Here is a 21742-nt window from a genome sequence, read left to right on the forward strand (position 1 = left end):
ATTTATAGACCACAGACTTTTCAAGGGGAAATGTTAGCATAAGCTAAGGTAGCATAGAGGGACTGCAGACACCTAATTGTTTAGACAAGTCTGTGGATGATCCCACAGAGTCAGTCCAGCAGCGATTCCCCACAGCAAGGAGTTGGGTTTGAAGCCCGGACTGTGTATAAATTGACGAGGTTCCTCTGGACTCTCCTCAGTCCTTCCCGTTAAACTCTGTAATCCTGGTTTCATCATCACCCCAAAGGAATTTTCCTCAGTTAGAAAATTAAAACGAAGAAAGAATGACGGGGTTTGAATTGCAATCATGATAAATTGTTCCTTTCATCAAAAGTTAGTCCATGGATGCTTGGTTTGAAAAAGTAGGGACTCTCTTCAAGGTGACCTAAAACCGGAAGAGCCTCACTACATCCTCCGCTGTTAGTGCATGACTTCCGGAGCCCTTTCACAGGAAGGCGGCAGGCTTTGGTTCTGACTTGCAGAGTAACTCAAGAAAGTGTGAAATGGTTCCAGGGTAAGGGTTCTCCTGGGCCTGCTATAACCAGTCAATATTATTCTTTGGTAATTTATAGTAGCTGTTTATAAGGATATGGTATCCTCATACTCAAATATTATTTGTTGAAATAGTTTTAACATATGCCTTTCAGAAATGTTACTGCTATTCAGTTGATTTTTTTTAAAGTATTATGGATAATATTTAAAAACAAACAAAACCCTACCGGGTGAGAACCTTCTCAGACTGTCGTCTAGGTTTATGTATTTGCTAGGAGCTTGCTTTGTCTTTTAATTGCAGCGTAAAGAAAATTTGTTTTATATTTCAGGAAAATTGATCCAAGTGGTGTTTGGCCATTGGGATGTCGTCACTTGCCTAACTCGCTCTGAGTCATACATAGGGGGAAATTGCTACATTCTCTCTGGGTCACGTGATGCAACCCTTCTTCTGTGGTACTGGAATGGAAAAGGCAATGGGATTGGAGATAACCCAGGCAGTAAGTACAAACTGTTTTTTAAGTGAACTTTTGTAAGTAATGTGGACTAATAACAAACACTTCGAAATGCTCTTTCATTACGGTGAGAACGAAAGTGAATGATCAAGCATGTTCAATTTCTAAAATGTAATTTAAGGTTGACCTAGATGGCATGATTACTAAAACCTCCTCTAGTCATTGAATTCACGTCCACCGAGGCCCTTTGTTCTCACATTCTAGTCATTCTTATGCAGACATGCTAGTTCTTGGCTGCAGTGGCTGTCACCAACTAAAATAGAGGTGTTCTCACCAACAGTAACATGTAACATGAAAGTGAAATTACATATTATCTTGTTTATTGAATTTATAATTTTGGAAATCTGCAACTTTATAAAATTATGCTTTCATTTACATATTAAAAGGTAAAAGAGGTCATAAAAGGCCAATATGGAATATTCAGATTGGCTCTTGGCTTTTCAGATGGGAAATGAAAATGTTCACCAACAGCACTAACCATCTTTCAGAAACTGCAGTAAAGGCAGTAAAACAACAACAAAAAAATGTGTAACCATTTAAAATTGTAATTCACAGAAGGCAAAAAAGGAAACAGCCACCATTAAAACCAATCGCACACAGCTGCAGTCAGGAGAGAGCTTTAAAAAACACATTAAGAAGTAGGAAAAACAATTAAAGGGACCACCTGAAAAATGAGAATTTAATTAAAATGATTATGACAACAGAGACGAGTTCCTGTAAGAATAGCTGTAGATTTCTATTTCATAAGATAGACATTGTGACTGCTCTTAAATGTTTACCAGTTCTTAATGTAAAGCTCTTTGCGTTGTATTTGGTTAAGGAAGGCTCATGCTATCACCTGAAAACCGTGGGGCATTGTGTCTGGGAATAAGTATTTCATCCTCCCGTGTTTCCGACTGACTTCTCCAGGCTGTGCAAAGACAGGGAATACTTGTGTGAAAGTGAACACTTCGTTCAGAATTTTTTAGTCAAATGCTGATATTTATTTAGTAAAATGTAGTTTATTTTTCAAAGCTATTTTTTCTTTCTATGTACGTTAGAGACTTTAGATTAGATCATATACAAACATTATATTCAGTTGTTAGCTAATAGACATATTTATGACCTTGATCAAAGATAATCTTCTGTGTGAAGAGAGTAGGAAAATAATTTTGAAGTTCTGATACTGAGGTAATCCAGTCTCAGCAGTCAGAGCAAAGCACAGAGTGTGTTCTGTGGGGAAGCATGCTTTGTACATGTCTCCTACACAGACAGCTCTACCTTATATGTAATTACAATCAACTTGAAGTACAAATTCAGGGATTTTGTTTTTCATACTCTATAAGATATACACTGTATGATCCTTTCTTATGAGTGGTGGCATTCTGATGCCTCTTCCTTCCTGGCCTCCTAGATTGAGTGACTACTTTCAGTTTCTTTTTTCTTGTTTCTTTAAATAGAAAATTAAATAAATTATCTCAGGCAAAGGTAGATTTAACACAGATAATACATAAATCTACCACCTTGTTATTTGTCTCAAAGAATTTAGGAAAGCCTTTTCCTTGCCTTGAAATGTTCTATGAATGGAAAGCAGCTTATACCCACAAAGACAGATATTTGAGTCTTTGTTTTATACTCAAGTTGATTGCCTTCTCTACATTATGTGGAGTTATCAGCGTGTGTATTCCGAGAAATAGCTAAAGCCGTGCTGGATGGAATTCCTGAATGGAATTGCTGTAGCATTTCAGAGATTTAATTATGTTTCAAAATTAGAAAACCACATTTTCAGAGTAAGTATTTTATATCTATTTACACATTAAATGATATGTGCATGTATTTAAATATATGTTATTTATTTAAGTACCTTATAAATTGCCCTAGAGATGGTTTTTATACGTGTGTCATTTAAATAGAGAATCAAGGAGGAATGATGGAATACTGGGACTCGTTGTAAAAGAGAAATCTGAGTTCCTGGCTCTACTGTGGCCTTTCTCTACTGTCTGCAAAATAAAGCAACAGTGGTGACTGTTATCAGAAGCATAAGATGCTCAGAGGAAGTAAATCCCCACACCAGCACTGTCTTGGTTCATATTAAAATGTTATGGTTTCCGTGCAACATCCACCATCCTTTTATTGTCTATACAATACGGTGGACGTGACCACTTAGAAACACAGGTAATGAAGAGGGGGAAAACAGAAGAACACAAGCACATCTAATACAAATTTCAGAAAACTATTATGTATTTTGACTAAATGTATTGCTTTATCCTTTCTGGTTCTTTATAATGTCTGATGCCCCAATCCAATTTTGCTTTAGCTTTGAATAATGAATCCTGGAGAAAGACATACAGGTACTTTGTCTTACTATGAGAGTTTACACACATTAGAATAGAAAAATGAAAAAGCCAATCCAAGCTTTCAAAAAACAAACAGCAGGCAAGCCCAGACATTTTTACTGTGTAGAACTGTTTTAAACCTTCCCACGAGCTGGTTCAGTTTTCTGAGCCTCCAGCTCAGCGAAGGCTGTGTGCAGCCCGAGTCCCAGCGCCTCTGAGCCTCCAGGCTCCTGCCGGCCTGCTGGCCTGCGTTGTGTCTCTTGGAGCCACAGGAAGAGCCCGTGAGAGCGGCCACACACTGACACACTTGTAGGACGGCCGTAAATACACAGTAGTCCTTCACCTTCCAATCGTTGATTTTAGACTCTTTCTCAGAAAGAAGAAAAGTGGTACCGGGGGCAACCTGCTGCTTTTTTTCCTGCATCCTATAGTGCTTTCTGCTATTGAACTTGATTTGGATTTAAAATCACAAGAATAGTTAGTGATTTTATTTGCAAAGGTCATAAGCAAGAGCCAAAGACCATTTTCTTTAAATCTGATATTGGTGTTACATATAAAGTTGGTAGCTGTGTAACTTTTAACCTAATGTTATACAATGTTAATATGTACATTAGTTGGATAAAAATCAGGCTAACTCAACGTGGATGAAACCTATAAATAGTATAATTTGGGGCTTTAAAAATGACTCAGATGTTTTATGAAACCTGTCTAGATTATGCAGCCAAAGGCTTGCTTTCCGTAGACAGGCCGTTTTTCACCTTTGCCTCTATTGTCCTGTGATGGTTATCTGCTGTGGAATGCAGCTTCCCCAATGAGGAGAAGGCTGAAAATAGTATTCCACTTGGTTGTGGATGGTTTTTGTAACATTAACCAGGACAGTTTCAATGAAAGGTGTTTTGTGCAGAAAGCTCGACCCTTTGTTACCTCTCCCCAGTCTGCTGTCCTAGCTGAGATTCCAAGAGTGGAAGATTTTCCCTTCAGAACAGCGCGGACTCTATCAGCCTCCAAATTCCAGAGAAAATGTGCTCCTTCGGCGCACTAAATTGGTATTTAAACACTTCCAACTTTGACATGATCGTACTTATATAAACAAGTTAAAAACATACAACACTGTTATTATTTATTCCCTATTTTATATTACATTAATAAATCATAAACTTGAATTTTAAAAACTAACCACTTACGCAACACTTTTAGATTTCAGAGTAAATTTTTTTTTATAGCCACAGTCTATTAGCTTTTGGAGCAAATGGTTGCCGACTGTGAGGGTGTCGCATAGATTTGTGTGTGCACTATTTCAGTAAAGTACTTTAACATTCTTGCATTCTGGTTTTGATTTGATGGAAAGGTGGCATATTTTTTTTTCCTCTTTGCAATCAGACATGCTAATCTATGGCAGCTTTCTCCTTATAGGAATGGCGTCTATGGCTCAGGGGGAGGGGGGTAGTTTTTGTGTTTTTTTTTTTTTTTAATAACAGGATTCTGTTCTTTAGGAATATTTCAGCACCGTTAATTAGAAAGACGATTTTATTAACCGTAAGGCTAGCACTAACAGACTGCAGAGCTGCTTTTTAAAGTACTGTATTCCAGAGCTGCCCTGCTTTTTCTCTGTCTAAAACTTCATTTTGTTATACTCTCATCAGTCACCTAAGTCATTACCGTAAATCCTACTGTTGTTAATTTTACTGGTATCACCCTAATGAGACATTCCTGCTATAATTAAAAATGAATTCCAACTTTAAGGCATTCTAAATTTTTTTTAATGAATTTAGAATGATCTTGCCCTATGACTATAAATACCACTGATACACACATAGACTACTCATCAAGTCTGTAAGAAAAGTGGTGTCGTAACATGTCCAGGTGTGAGTTATTTACTGGTTGCCTCCATGCACATGTGCTTATGCATATGTATATTTTTATGTATGTATTTAGGAATTATGTCCTTTTTATCATAAGGCCTAATACGTTTTACTAAAGCTACTGATAAATCCTTATTCTTTGTCTTGGCAAAATACTGGCGGCTGTGGTGCAGTGTCCTCTCTGTAAGTAGGTAGCCTAGAGCGCCATCTGCTGGCCACACTTGGAGACATAATGCTCTCTTACGGGAAAGGCCCTGCCTGGAAACACTTTGTGTTTTGTCTTAATTGCCTGTGATATATTATTATTCATGGGTCTCAAATGTCAGGATATGTACGATGTCTTGAACCTTGTAAGTTTTTTTTAAATCATTTTATTCTTCTCCCACCCTAACCTGGAATTGGGACTTTATAATAAATAATTTTAAGGGAAGCGTAGTATCTGTATGATAAAACAAAGCATGACAGTTTGTGCTGAGGAGATAAACTCAGGTCTTCAGTAAGTCACAGTTAGCAGAAACTGTTTAGATAATACCTAATCTCAGTTCCTAATACTCACTGTTTTGTATGTGAAAGCAAGGCTTGAGGCATGTGGCCTTTATGTGAGGGATGAGGCTGGACCTGGCTCTTTGTCGAGGACACTGGTTCTTACATGTGCCTCGTTCAGACTGCATCCAGCTCCTTCCTGGCCTGCTGCTCTACCTTCTATTTTTCTTGTGTTTTCCTTGAATCTTGTACAATTTAAAGTACGGGTTTGAAGCAATATGTTGGCAGTATTCGGGTTCAGGTGACATTAAAAATGTCTATGAAATTCTCCAGAAGGTCCAGGATGTTTAGTGCTCTGTGATGTAATGCAGGCCCTCAAATTCCAGCAAAACAACTCTGTATTTACTTCTTGTAGCTAATAGTAGATGTGGTAAAAGGAATTATATTCATATGGCAAACGAATACAACCTTAATGTTCACCATATGCAGAGCAGTGGGGTGATGTGCCAATATATCACATTTATTTACCTTGTTTGGTTACAGAGAAAAATGACTCTACCATTCATCCTATGGGCTGTAGCCACTTAAACATGAGGACAGGGGAACTGATTTATGCCCTCAAACTGAAACTGAGTATCTTCATATGTAGACACTGAGGCAGTCCCAAATAAAGTTGTACATACCTCATGCTCAAGATAGGAATTGTAATTTCAAACAATGGCTCAAATTAATGAGACTACATACTACTGAGTGACTGTCATTATATAGACTCTTAGAAGCCAAATATTACCAAGAAACTGTAATTGGTGTCCTGCACCCTTTCTTACATATTAAAGTAAGATTTGTCTGCTGCTGGAATATGTACAGTGCACTTCCCCTCCCCCATGAGTGTGGCATTACTGTAGCTTTACTAAGTATGCATTTAGTTGAGACCTCTGGGTCAACATTAAACTGATTGTTACCACCTTTCAGAAAGGTTCATTTCATTAGAAAGATTCCCTGAGACCTTACATGTATATGTACCTTATATTACAAAGTAGATATTCCTGAAGTTGTACGAAGAGCCATCTTTTTTTTTTTTTTTTTTTGGTTTTTCGAGACAGGGTTTCTCTGCGTAGCTTTGCGCCTTTCCTGGAGCTCACTTGGTAGCCCAGGCTGGCCTCGAACTCACGGAGATCCGCCTGGCTCTGCCTCCCGAGTGCTGGGATTAAAGGCGTGCGCCACCACCGCCCGGCACGAAGAGCCATCTTATATGAAATTATTTGTGTGTTTCTGATTTCTTTTACAAAGCAACAAGTACCCTATGTTCTGTATGTCCTGTGGGAGCCCGTTCTCGGGTTCCTCATGGCTTTACCCAGCAGGTCCGCATAAAGGATGATTAGGACCACGGGCCTGAGTGCAGGTGTCTGAGATGATCTGCACTTGACTGTGCTGGGGGGATGGTCTGTATGTCAAGTTGCTCTGATTGGTCAGTAAATAAAACCTGATTGGCCGTGGCTAGGCAGGAAGTATAGGTGGGACTAACAGAGAGGAGAAATAAAAGAACAGGAAAGCAGAAGGACTCACTGCTAGCCGCCACCCTGACAAGCAGCATGAAAAGATGCTGGTAAGCCACAAGCTACGTGGCAAGGTATAGATTTGTAGAAATGGATTAATTTAAGCTATAAGAACAGTTAGCTAGAAGCCTGCCACGGCCATACAGTTTGTAAGCAATATAAGTCTCTGTGTTTACTTGGTCGGGTCTGAGCGGCTGTGGACTGGCGGGTGACAAAGATTTGTCCTGACTGTGGGCCAGGCAGGAAAACTCTAGCTACATGCCTTAATTTTCATATGCTAGAACCACTACTTTATAGAGCTAATTAAAAGTGCTAATTAACAAATTTTAGAATTGATTATATCATAGGTTTTTCTGATTGTTGTTATCTCAGTGATTTACTTGTTTTGTTTTTTCATATAGGATCCCCAGTAGTCTGGGCTGGGCTGGAACAATCCTCCTGCCTCAGCTCCCAAGGGTTGAGATTACAGGTGTGAACGACCACACCCAGCTTGTTGTTATCGACTACTTAGATATATTAGTGCATGTCTCTTATCCACTGGTTTTTCAAGTAAGTTTTCTTACATTCTAGTAGGTTTGGTCAGACTTCAGTTTTAGGATCAGAAGATTTTGTTTTTGTAGATTTATTTATTTTATATGTATGGGTGTTTTTGTCTTCACGTATGTATGTGCCCATGGAAGTCATGAGGCATTGGATTCCCTGAAACTGGAGTTTGAGCCACTGTGTGGGTGCTGAGAATCACACTGAGGTCCTCTGCCAGAGCAACAAATGCCCTAAACCACTCCATCCCCTGGAAGTATTTTTAAATGAAGAAAAAAGTTCTCTGGACTTCAGTTCCTTTTATAGCTGAACTCTCTAACGGGGGTGGGGGGGCATTCTAGTGTTCTCTTTATAGGTTGTAGTTTTCCGGAACTGAGAAGATTACTTTATTTCTTTAGGGTGGTTTAGATCAAGGCTTTTTGTTTTTGTTTTGTTTTCAAAACAGGATCTTTACAATATAGCTCTGCCTGTCCAGGAAATCACAATGTAGACCAAGCTAGCTTCAAACTCAAAGAGATCCACCTGCCTCTGCCTCCCAAGTGCTGGGATTAAAAGCGTGCACCATTATTACACCAGGGCAGACCAAGATGTTTTTAATAGCTAAAGATGTGAAAACCCTGTATGGCTTTCAAAGTACCTGACTTACATGTATTTAACAAAGAAACCTTACAAACAATAAGGAAGATACATTAAAAAGAATTTTAGGGCCAGGTGCTGGTACACACCTTTAATACCAGACAGAGGCAGGTGAGTCTCTATGAGTTCGAGGCCAGCCAAAGCTACATAGTGAGACCCTGTCTCAACAGACAGAAACTGCTACAGGAAATTCCAAGTACTCCAAATTCAGAGTTGTAGAGCCCAGTCCAAATCCCACACCTAAAGCTCAAAGATCATTGCAGAGGAGCAGGCAGAAAGACTATAAGAACCAGAATATCAGGGACTTTGATGTGAGAGTATGTCTCCTTGTAGTATCAGAAGCTACACCCCTAAAGTCTCACCAACAAGACTGCCCAAATATGAGCCAAACAAGGATGACACCAATGGACATGCAAAACTGGACAGGAGAAGCCCATGAGGCCTCACCCTACACAAACACTACAGGCAACTGAGGAAAGCTGTGAACGGGAGTGGTGGGAATAGCCAGAAGAGCACACCAACTGTAGTCCAGTCCCAATGGTCAGCCCTGAAGACCTGTACACAGGCAACACTATATGGACTCAACAGGTTAGATTTAGGAATATATGTGTATCTAAATATCTGTACATAATAACAATTCATGAAAAATAGGACATGAATTTGAAGGAGAGTAAGGAAGAGGATTTAGGAGGAAGAAAGGGAAAGGAGAAATGTAATTAAATTACAACCTAAAAAATAAAAACTAGCAACAATAAAAAGAATTTTAAGAATTTATTTTTATTTTATATGCATTAGTGTATGTGTGTCTGTGTGAGGCTCTCAGGTACACTGGAACTGGAGTTACAAACAGTTGTGAGCTGCCATGTGGGTGCTGGGAATTGAACCCAGGTCCTCTGGAAGAGCATTCAGTGCTCTTAACCGCTGAGCCATCTCTCCAGCCCAATAAAAAGAATTTTAAATGATTTGTGTAATTAGTATAAACAGATTAAAATTTTTAATTTATATTCGTAAAACTCAATGTTGGATATCAAGAAATGTGAACACTGTTTTACATCATCAATTTTCTTTTTTCTTTTCTTTTTTTTTTTCTGGTTCTTTGAGACAGGGTTTCTCCATATAGACTTGACTGTCCTAGAACTCACTCTGTAGACCAGGCTGTCCTCAAACCCAGAGATCTGCCTGCCTCTGCTTCCCTAGTGCTGGGATTAAAGGCATGCGCCTTCTGTGTAGGTAAACTGTGTGTCTACTTTATTAGATACTTGCATTTAAGTGCAGGAGCTATAGATGAACTAGAGCCTAAGCCCAAGCAGTCTCACTACGGAGAATCAACAAAGGAGTCTCAGAGTAGGAGAAAAACAGCACAGTAATTCAGTAGAGTAGTGTGTGAACAAGCTGAAGAACTGTGTAACTTGTATCAAAGATGCTGCATATTTGTGATATGGACATGGATGCAAATGTTCTCTGTACTGCTAAGTGCAGAAATCATCAAACTATATCATGTCTTATACATACTGTTAAATTATGTGCATATGCTTAAAAGTCCATGTGTATAAATGCATACAAAAACTGGAATCATAGCCAGGCAAAGGCCAGAAAAGTTCATTTTAAGTTAGTAGGACTAGGAAGCAAGTTTTCATCATCCTCATGATTTACTAATTTACCTGGACATCCTATAATGAGCATGTCATACTCGATAATGAGAGACAATCAGAGAGAGATATTTAAAATTGGAAAATAAACCTGACTGGAAATTTATCTGCATTTTCTGCTCTTCACAGGTGTGTGAATTGTTGGGGAAAGTTGAAAAATCGGAGACAAGGCAAAATGTGAGAAATCAGAGTATAATTTTGAGAAACTAAGGAGTATTATTCCTTTTCAAGGAAGAAAAATAATAAGAACCATCTCTAACTGGCACTTATGCAGCCTAAAATCAGATAATAAAAGTTGAGAAAAAGTGAGAACAAGAGTGCTCGCTCTCTCTCTCTCTCTCTCTCTCTCTCTCTCTCTCTCTCTCTCTCTCTCTCTCTCTCTCTCTCACACACACACACACACACACACACACTCACACTCACACACTGTTGGGTGGATATTTCATGGGTGCTTAAGACTTGTAGACATTTTGCATATTAACACTCCCCCCCCCCTTTGGTTTTTTTGAAACAGGATTTCTCTGTAGAACAGCCCTGGCTGTTCTGGAACTCTCTTTGTAGACCAGGCTAGCCTCAAACTCACAGAGATCCACCTGCCTCTGCCCTCTGCCTCCTGAGTGCTGGTATTAAAGGTATGAGCCACCACACCCAGCTAACACTATTCTTATGGTAGCCTTGTGTGAAAACTTCTTTTATTGTCCCTTGTCTTTATGGATAACACATGGAGAAACTATGACATTAAAATTTTTTTCTTCTGTCTTGGCCTTGAAGCCCCTGAGTCTCCCACCTAGAGCTGTGTGTCCACTCGTAAATGGAGAGAACACCCAGTGGGCAAGTGCAGGAGTCTGGGTTCAAATTCAGACACTTGGCCATAGCTTTTGTTTGTGGTGCTGGGGATCGAACCTAGGACCTCACACATGCTAAGCCTACTCCTTGCCACTGAGCTACAGCCCCAGAGGCCTCTTTTTTAACCACTAAACTGTACTACAGTGTTTTACTAGATTTAACTGGATTATCAGCAGTACAGAATCTGATGGAAACCTATCATGAAAGCACTGAGTATTTACAAAAGACATAAAAAGACAGTTTTGTTACACTGATTTCCGGTGACAGCGCGTGTCATGATAGAACTTGTGAGGTGTGGGTTCCTCTTTGTTGGTGTAGATGTAAGCACACTCCGTGCGTGCCGAGGACTGAGGCCAGCGCCTGCTCCTGTGCCGTGCATTCTGCCACTCACCGTGTTACAGAAGCTCCCACACAGACTCACTCTTTAGCATAGGCTTAGAAGAGGAGTCCACTGTAACAAAAAAAAAATGATATGAGCAAGAGCTTTGACTGACTCCCCCCGACCTTGCCCGGCCTTACATTAGTAATGGTAGTGGTATTTACAGAAGAAGCCAGCACCTATTTCTGGTACATGTGGCACTCACGATGCACTTGTGGTCATGTTGACTGTAGTCTGTACGTTTAACCACACCAAAAGACCAGGATGGATGCTGGGGAGGCGGGGCGGTGATAAAGATGGGGTGACTAGAACAAATTTCAAATAATTTAGTTGTGCATAATTAAAAGGAGATAGAATTTCCACTGAAAAATCGGGAAGTTAATGGAAAGGTTTAAGAAACATTTACCAGGGGATAAAGGAAACATTTATCAGCAAAAGCTATTTCCTTTCTTGATTTGCCGTTGTGGCGAGCCGCATGAGAAAGCCAGGTCCTTGGCTCTCACGTGAATGTTCCGTATTAATCAACAGCAGCTAACGGACAGCTGCATATGTGACGGACCAGCACCTACCTCCGGGAAGCAGCCGCATAGCTTCCATGGCGGCTAACTTTGGGGGGTTTAAATACTTAGGCTTAAACCTCATTATGCTTTTTTTTTTAAAGCATACCTAGATCCAAAGTGACTTCTGTTTTTTTGTTTGTTTGTTTAAACAAAATCAACTTTCATATTCTATTTTGGTTTTCTTTAGATACATGAGATTTTACCAATGTGGAAAACTGTATCACTGGTGTTAAAGACTCTGTTAATTAATGTTAAATGCAGACTCTGCATGCAAAACACTTGTAATAAGTGCTTGAGTTTCAGTGGTGGCTTGAACTTTTAAAATCACTTACAATTTGTAGGGTTATGGTAAAATAGGCAAACTTGATTTCGGATGTTTTGCTTTTGCAGAGTTGGGATTGACCCCAAGGCCTTCTGCTAGTGAGCACTGCACCACTGAGGTGCCCTCAGACACCGGTGACCATTGTCCATCAAGTCATTTTCAAACAAAAGGCCATATTGTATTCCTGTCCTCCTTCTCCAGTGTGTCACAGAATACCTACAGCCGCAGTAAACATTACTAAGTGAATGCCAGAGTGAGGGAACGAGAAAGTGAGCGGCGGGATGTGTTGACTTAGGACCACGGAGCCATCACTTAGCATTGGTGGGCAGGAGGAATTCTGTACTTCTAAGACTGAGAGCAGGGCATGCAGAGCCCACTTCGTTCATGTAGCTGCTGTGAGGGCAGCGTGCTGTGGGCCTGCTGCAGCACACGAAGCCCTCACGAGGCCTGCACTGCACACTCCGAAAGCCTCACTGTATAGGACTGGGGCGGTGATGCACAGGATAGCAAGATCCGCCTGCACTTCGGAAAATAGCCAAAACGTGTACTTTACATGGATTAGTTATCTCCTTTACATCAGTGGAGGTAAATCTTGGGAATTGTCTTTCTCATCTGCTGTTTATGAACAAGATAGTACAGGAATTACTTTTCCTCTTTCAGATATGAAATTCTAAGAAATTCAGACTCCCTTTGATAAAAATATTGAATGTTAGGAGGAGGACAAGACACACATGTAGTACTACAGGAATGCATCCTTCTCCCCAGTGCTGTTAAGCTAACTCTGCTCCTGGTTGCAGACAGGCCAGTGTGCACACTGACAGGGTCCTGGAGCTCCTCGCTCTTTGAGCTGGGCTTCTCAAGGGCATGCACTTTTCCCGGGGCACTCACTGTTGTGCGCTGAGAAAAGCACATCTGTAGAGCTGGCGTGCCTGGGTTTTGTGGCAGGCTTTGGGCTGTCTTTAATCTCCTTTGGCTTGTTCATCTTCTTCTAAGGCCATCCCTAAAGATGCCCTGAGTCTCCCTTTCAGCTTTGGTAGGATCTGCATCAGTAGTCATAAAACTGCTCTCACACAAAGACCCTTCCTTTGAAGTACGCGCTCCCGCTTTTCAAAGCAGTCCTGGAAGTCTGTCCTTTTTCTCTTTTCATTTTTCTTTAAGAAGTTTGAAGTGTGGCTTCTTAAACTACCAACAAGATAAATTTTCTCCCAGCATTACTGAAAGCCATGGCGACTTTCACACAGTCAGACTTGAAAGGGCTTAAGGGGACCTGTGGTGCTTTATGGTCCAGGCTTGAGTAGATCCTAGATGCTGCTCTCTGAGAGAGCAGAGGTACAGACCGTCGGCATCCATTAATGAGGGAAGGTTCTTATCAAAAGAATTAACCTGGCGTTCTTCTGAAGACTTTCCCTGTTCTTTCAGTGAGACTGGGAATGCCTTTGGAGTCTGAAATGTGACGCATGTGCAGAATCATCCTGCTGGTACTGATACCCTCCCCCCCACCACCCTGGTTGGAGCTGACAAGTGGCAACCCCAGAGCTGACAGGAGGGCTATAACCAGAGCCATTTGCTCTTGGCTTTTCACAGATACAGTGGGGCCTCACCTTTCTTCTCTGTTTGCTCTCACCTGGCTCCTCTAGAGCCCAGGAGGTGATGCAGCCTGTGTATCTGAAGAGAAATGAGAGCTGCCAGAGGCCCACAGAGAACCAGTGTTCTGCCGCCAGTGACCCCCTCTGCCTTTAATTTCATTCTAAGTGATTCCCAGTATGTCCGCTGAGCTCAAGCAGTTTACATTGGTTTGGTTTAAATCCCATATCATAGAATTAGACTGGTAATAGTGAAATTTTAATATTTAAAGCCCTTGGTTTATTGGGACATATAAAAATCCAACTGGTTTTTATTTTGAACATACTTCTTGATAAGGAGAAAGTGTGAAGAATGCTCTGTCTGTGCTTCAGATAAGGAAGCTGGAAATGGCTCTTCTTCTTTTGTGTAGTAGACTTGGGAATCAGAAGCCTTACATGTTTGTTCCTATACACGAGGCAAGTTGAGCACAGTTGGGTTTTTGTTCTGTTGTTATTTCTTACTGTAAATCCAGCTCTCTAAGCAGCAAGTGGCCATGGCTCTCCCTTACGCTTTTAATTTGTTGTGTTACTCGATCCTGTGTTCTCGGGCCTCCCTGCCACCCCCTTCGTACTTCCTGAACCGTCTAACCTGTTTCCTGGACTAGGAAACACTTTGCCAACAAAGTCCAGCGCTGAGCACGCCTTTATTTAGAGATCAGAGCCGAGGAAAGGAGAGCCCCTTTTCTATCCTGGCCATATTTCCTACATGTATCTCCTGACTTCTGTAGTGAAAGCGATGTGGTATGTTTGCATTCGGGAAGCTGTATTTTGTAAGCAGAGCAGACTAGTGAATTGAGTTTGCAAAGGAGAACATTTACAACTTAACCTCTTTTCTGAGGTTTCCTGCCTTCTGATTTCATAGTTGTAGATTATTCTCAGTTCATCTCTTCCATTAAAAAAAGAAAATAGCTGAGGTCAGTTTCCTTTCTCCCTTCACTAGGCTCCTGAGAAAATATTCTTAAATCTAGAAACAAAAAAAAGCATTGGCTACCTAAAGATATCTGTCTGGCCCCTCCATGACCCATCTGTCCTTTGTTTATTTTGGCTTATATGTAAATTGCTCTCATTTTTCATTTATTTTCCTTCAAAACTTCACTTTCCACTGAGGAAAGATTATTTAAGTTAAAACACAAATCTCACCACCATTAAAATCATCTGTAATTTATGGAAACAAAAAAGGAACAATCACACTGAAAATGTAGTCCTTAAATCATAATGATTTTAATGGTTGATTTAAAAAAACATTGCCAATAGATATAATTAGACAGTAATTTCAAGAATAACATAATGCTGTTTTTGTGGAATTTAGAATATGACAAGTGGGGGGTTCTGGAGGGGGCCATGAATGATGGCTAACATATTAACTTCTTCAAACATAGAATGTTTGTTTCTAAATCTCATGATTTTTAATACAAAATTAAGTAACTTAGATGGGCTTATATCATTTGTTTCTTTGAAGGTCCGTCCCCCCCAAAAAAAAAAAAAATTATGGACTTAAGGAGAAAAAAAATGGTCTCTGAGAGATTCTTTTTTGTTTGGAAAATACCAAGTAGACATTCTAATAAGTTAGATATGTTCCTCCTATATGTGCCCAACCTGAAATCAGATGAAACCAGGCCCCTGGTTCCATTTGTCCCTGGCCCATTAGTCTATTAGCTGAAATCTTGCTTTCCTTCTCTAGGGATATGGGCTAGCCTGGGTCTGGGGCCTAGAGCACACCCAGGGTAACACACAAGTCCTCATGGGATAAAATCTCACTCAGAATTACTGATAAGTCACCAAAGCCTTAAGAGAGCCCATGTGACCCAGCTGTGCGTTGTGTGGATACACATGGCATGCCTGTCACATGTCACGACAGACTTGAGTTACTGCTGGCTCCCCAGGAGGCACAGGAATCAAGCTCTTCTCTTAGGAGCAGAGTCCTCTCTCTTGCCTTGTAGGGGGCCCCGTATCTCTGTGCCTTCAGTGAAGCTGTTTCCTTCCTCTGCCACCTGGAAAGCCTGGCATGTGCACATATTATGCAAAAATGTTGGAAGAGCTCACTGACCTACGTCTTGAGAACTCCCGCTTCCCATGCTGGATCAGTGTTTTAACAGCGGGTTCTGACGGGGTTCCTGACTTGTTAGGGGTCTTTCCTCAGAGTGGCCAACGGCTCTAAAGACAACCAGTGTCCGGGTTCCAGTGGCAGGTTACTCAGAGTGAGCTACTTTCTGGGCCCATTGCCCTTTGGGGTTATACAGTATCAGTTCTCAACTCTCCCAGAAAAGCAGCTCACAGCCGAGGAGTTGAAGAATGCCAACAGAATCCCGCTTGCTAGTTGTCTGCAAAGGCTTTGTCTTTACAGATTGTGAAAGTAGAGGCCGAGTTTAGTTTAAATAGGGTACTTCTGGCTAAGTACAGAATCCCCTGTGTCCTTGTGGTACAAGTTAAGTCACAACCGAAACCTGTGACTGGGCCCCTTCTCTGAGCTGTGGCCAGTTTGGACTTGACTCACAGAGCAGGGAGAGTTGCTTCTTCTCTTCCATTACTGTATTCCCTCTCCTCCACCCTCTCCTCCAAACCCTCCAGCACCATCAGGAGAACCACACAGGGTCCATTATGCCTCTACTGGTTGACAAGAATGTGGGGAGGTACTCTGTGAGAAATTCACATCAGAAAATACTCAGCTCTTAGGTGTTTAGAGAAAGGCTGCTTGGAGATCGGAACCCCACTTCAGACTGTCTGCTAGGGGTTGCAATAGTCTACTGGAGAAGAGGGGGAGACCTTTCTTTGAAATGTCAATTGAGCCTGAGTTCTTGGTTTTAGTTTTTATTTGCTTCATTGTAATAATTCTTGGATAGAATCTCAAATTATATAGGCTTGGCATAGATCAGCCTTGGGAACAAATTATTTCAACTCTGTCAGTGGTCTTGGGGGGCACTGTAGTGCTAGATAATCACATAAGGGTTTCTGAAATTCAGAAACATATAGACTTCAGAATCAAACTCTTAGCAAAGTTTGGATCTAGACCTAAAATAAATTTTAGACAAATTCAAAACTCTGCAGCTTTGGCATAGATCATAATTGACACCAAGTTATTTAATCTTTGTACACTGGGATTGATTTGTCTTTTTTTCCTTGCTGAAGGTGAGACCGCCACTCCGCGGGCCATCCTCACGGGCCATGACTATGAGATCACCTGTGCTGCCGTCTGCGCTGAGCTGGGTCTGGTGCTGAGTGGTTCTCAAGGTAAAGTTGTGGTTGGTACAAAGTGTTGGCTGCTCTTATGATCTATTTAATGTGAACAGAAATGAGATTGGTTCCTGGTCTTTAAAGCTCCAGACTGTTACGGTAGCCACACAGGGCTACTTAAACATAAGTTAGCTAAAATTAAATGAATTAAAAGTCACATTCCTTAGTAGCAGTAGTTACGCTTGGGGGTGGGCTAGAGAGGTCCACATACAACCAGAACGTTCTCACAAGGGCCAAAAGCCAGGTTTTAGCTCCCTGGTCTAAAGGATTTAAGATACTCTATAGACAGCAGCCAATTAGTGTTCTCTCCATGAAGCAGGAACAAGGAGCATCTGTGTGTGTGTGTGTGTGTGTGTGTGTGTGTGTGTGTTTATTCCTCTGACCTCCAGTGAGCTGAATGGAAATCCTGACCCTGCCTGTATTGTGTGTCTGCCTGCATTCAAGCCGCAGCATGTGTGTAGAGGTCAGATGACATGTGAAGCTGGTTCTTTCCTTCCGCCATGTGCTTCCCTGGGGTTGAAATCAGGGCATCAGGTTCAGCTCAAGTCCCTTTACCTGCTAAGCCACCTCAGCAGCCCCTGGCCCTGTGTAACTTCCGGCTCTCAGGACTAGGCAGTCCTGAGATGACGGACACTGGAGAGGCAAGGCCCTGGTTTGCTGGGTGCTCTGCTGTTAGCACTACCTTGTGTTTGGTTGGGAGAGTCCGAGTGCTCCTTCCAGGAGCACATGCATCACGCTGGGATCCTCCAGCAAAGGAGCTGTCTGCAGTCAGAGCCTCGTCCTCCATTCGTCTGCCCACCTCTCCCCTGCTCTGCTGAAGGCAGAGCACAGAGAATTTCTATCACCTCAGAACAGATTATTTGAGTCGCCATATCTGTGGCTTGAACTGTAGCAGTATCGCTAACAGAGTGAATATTTCAAGTTTTGCTTTGAAAAGTGGAGTTGGTCAAAGCAGTGAAAAAGTAATATGATTTCTTGGATGGTAGCTAAACCTTAAAATTAATTACTATTACAGATCATCCTTGCTTTGCATAGTAAAATGCCATGCAAACAGAAATCACACAAAATTATCTAAGACAATGTCTCAGTGGGGATTTTTTTTTTTTAAATCTTTCTTCCATGATCTAAACTTTTAGCAAAACATTAAAAAATATTCAGGCATGGCACACACCTTTAATCTCATCACCCAGGAGGCAGAGGCAAGGTAGATCTCTGCAAGTTCGAGGCCAGCCTGGCCTATACATTGAGTTCCAGGACAGCCAGGGCTACATAGTAAGACCTCGTCTCTAAAGCAAACAAACTGAAAACTAAGAATAAACTCAGCCATGTAGATCCATGTCTTTGTGAAACAGTTCTCAGGAACAGGGACAGTGCACACCCCTCGTCCTGGGGGCCTAAGCATCTTTTCTGTGCCTTGGGGAATTGCCAAGCTTCTCCTGTGTGCGCCAGCTTCTCACTTCTCTTTTGTTTAGATGTCATGAAATACCCTCTAGAGCTCCCTTAATGGGAGGCTTTTTTAAGTATCATTTCTTCTGGACATCATCAGTTCTGTTAGACTTTGCCGAGTTACGCCAACAACTTTCCTTTGTTCATTTCCTGGCTACATATCTAGTGTCTTGGCAGCATCTGAAGCTGACTCTGCTCTCTACATAAAACTCCATTTATATTCACATCTCTATTGAAGTTCATCATTGTTGACCAATACCCTTTTCTGATTATCTACTTTTTTAGATTTATTTATTATGCATACAGCATGTATGACTGCAGGCCAGAAGAGGGCTCCAGATCTCATTACAGATGGTTGTGAGCCACCATGTGGTTGCTGGGAATCGAACTCAGGACCTCTGGAAGAGCAGTCAGTGCTCTTAACCTCTGAGCCATCTCTGCAGCCTGGTTATCTACTTTTATAAAATGCCATATGGTTATCACTGAAACAAGGAGGCAACATAGCCGCCATGCTTGCTGTCTGGGTGTGAGCTGAACAGCAGATACTGGTTACAGATGTGCCTTGAACACCGATCTGGGGGCTTCCAACTGTGCTCAGCTGCTATTAACACGAGGGTTCATGGACTGAGAGCTAGCTCCAAAGTGTGCTCTATACGATTGCTGTGATAACTGAAGTGTGAACTGTGTGGTGGTGGGGCTGGCTAGTTGTAACAAGGTCACGTACACTGGAACTGTGCAAAAACAAAGACATGGCTGGGATTTATGTTGGAGAACACCAAGAATGTTTAACTCTGGGGCACCCAACAAAAGCAGTCATCCTTTGTAAAGGCATGCTGCCAGTAGCCATGTGGGGAGCAGGCAATGATTCCGTGTGGCCAAAAGGAAGACAGGGCACAGACCCCTGTCCTCCCCATCTCTCAACACTTACATGCAGTTTTTGTCTCCTTTCCTCTGCATATGGTGAGTAGACAGTGGAAACAGAACAGCCCTGGTGTGTGTTGGGGGTGGTGTTCAGCAGTTCCTGCCCTGGACTCATCAGCCTAGGGTGCCCCTGGGGAGATGAGAGTACTGGAAGTCACTGCTTGCTTCAGGAGCATGAGGAAGTAAGGTCACTCAGTTCAATAGTGGCCGAGGAACCCAGTGTGGATTTGGAGATTAGAAGATGTTATCAGGGCCTCCACTTCAAAATCAAAGCTGTGAGCAGTGGGTGGAAGCTGCCCTGGTCGGCTGCATCAGCACTGACGCAGTCTGCTCTGGCTGGACTGTGTGGTGCAGCAGGTGTCCCATGTGCCTGGGTGCAGCAGCATTTGCATCCCAGCCTCCCATGAAGCTGCTCTGGGATCGGAAACTCTTCCTTTTGGAGTTCTAGCTTCTCCCCATTAGCATCCTAAAGAGTTTTATAAAGTAACTTCCTGGCTCTGAGGGGAGTGAGTATGTGTAACTTGGCTTCTTAACCTCCCAGTGGAAAGCAAGAGCTGGTCAACATAAGGACAGGATTTTGCAAAGTACCCGACACAGGGAAGCCTTCTGAAGCTGTGTACAGCTGTACCGTGGCACTACAGTCCAGCTGATGTCAGTTCCCTCCATTCAGTGAGACTGGGGATTGAACTGGGGTCTCACACTTACCACTCCTCCCACAGAAGTACACCGCCCACCATGTCTGTTTTCATTACATAATTTGCTTCTTGTTCCTCTTCTCAGAAGGGCCATGTCTCATACATTCCATGAATGGAGACTTGTTAAGGACTTTAGAGGGTCCTGAAAACTGCCTGAAACCAAAACTCATCCAAGCGTCACGAGAGGGTCACTGTGTCATCTTCTATGAAAACGGCTGCTTCTGCACCTTCAGTGTGAACGGGAAGCTGCAGGCCACCATGGAGACCGATGACCACATAAGGGTGAGTGCCACAGGCTCCTCCGCAGATTGCCAGTTTTACTGGGAAGCGTGACTGGGAAGAGGGACAGAGTTCACTGAAGAAACCTAGTTTTGAACAGCTGGGGCCTCTTTCCCATGCCAAAGGGACACCATTAGATAGCACTTAGAGGACAGGGTCATGGATCGGGTCAGCTGTGGGACATCAGTCAGTGGATGCTCCCTGGAGATGGCCACAGTGAAGTCAGCAGCCTTTAGTTTGCGAAGCCAGCCTGATGGCTTTTGGTGGTCTTTGTGCAGTCTGTTTCTTTTTCTCTAAGATTGACCGTGCACCAAGGCTAACCTAGACTACCTAGAACTGGTTTCCCGTCACATGTGAAGGGCAGCACTGGAGGGATTGTGCATTCTTGGGCTCAGCAGCTGATGGCTGCCCTGGCATGCTGGAGAGCTGGGCATCAGATGACAGGAACCACTTCCCTTTCTGTCTGTACGGACTGTGAAGCTAGTGGACGCCCAGGTCCTGCTTTGCCCCTCAGGCCAGCTTCCAAAGCAGCAGAGGTTGAGGAAGAGAGCCAGGGTGTTCTTTCGGGGTAATTTTTCAAGGTCCCTTCCTTCCCATCTCCAGGCTGCTGTGTATGTTATGGGCATGGGAAAAGCTGGGGTGCCCTGTCATTTTCTAAGATGGGAAAGGAGGTGCATGTGACCATGTCCAAGGAGGACATTGGGGTGGCAGCAATCGGGCACCTCGGAGAGTGCCGCAGACCGCTTCTGCACATTTCCCTCATACCCTCTACCCTGGGTGGCTTCCATGAAGTTCTCCCAGGCATAACCTGACGACCTCTCCTCCCAAGGAAACTCCAAGGTCTAGAAGTGGTGAGCAGTTCTGCACACCGGCCTCACTGGTCCAAAATTGAGGGCCCCCGGCTGCTCCGGGGCTTCCAATTGCTTGGTCCAGTGGCCATTTCTCCCCTCTCACTTGCCGGTTGTCCAAGAGTTACTTCCACGTCAGACGCATGCGCACAGGCAAACCCACTCTGCTTTTATTTCTCCCTTATTTCCCATAATCTGCCATTTAAGCCAAGTGCACATCAGCGGCTTCTCCTCTCCTCCTTTCTTTGCGGTAATAATGTTGATAATCTGTCACTTTGAGCTGCGATTATATTGTCAGCTACGCTAATAAATCTGTAAAAATAATTTGAAGCTGTTCACTGCCTAGAATAGTTTCTGTGGTGTTCCAGTTAGACCAGAGGCTCTGGGAAGAGCCTCAAGGCAGCAGCAGCGGGGGCTCTTGAGGCCTGTTCACACTCACAGGTTCCCCTGTACCCTGAAGCCATCAGGTTTTTTTCCCCCTGTGAAACTCCCCACTGGATTTTAGACCTAAACAATCCATTGCTTTTCCCCAGCATGCCAGTACTTTA

At 42.6% G+C, this 21742-nt stretch overlaps 1 protein-coding gene across 2 annotated transcripts in view; it reads left to right on the forward strand.

Moving 5' to 3' along the window:
- The window catches only part of Lrba (LPS responsive beige-like anchor protein), a 571922-nt gene that overhangs the window by 542194 nt on the left and 7986 nt on the right, over window positions 1–21742 (forward strand). For both annotated transcript variants that reach the window (XM_006976444.4, XM_042279232.2), the window contains exons 52-54: window positions 822–989; window positions 16901–17002; window positions 20153–20349. In XM_006976444.4, coding sequence (XP_006976506.1) covers window positions 822–989; window positions 16901–17002; window positions 20153–20349 — 467 coding nt within the window. The remainder of the gene's footprint in view (window positions 1–821; window positions 990–16900; window positions 17003–20152; window positions 20350–21742) is intronic.

Source organism: Peromyscus maniculatus, chromosome 6, assembly GCF_049852395.1.
Source record: "Peromyscus maniculatus bairdii isolate BWxNUB_F1_BW_parent chromosome 6, HU_Pman_BW_mat_3.1, whole genome shotgun sequence".
Taxonomy (NCBI): domain Eukaryota; kingdom Metazoa; phylum Chordata; class Mammalia; order Rodentia; family Cricetidae; genus Peromyscus; species Peromyscus maniculatus.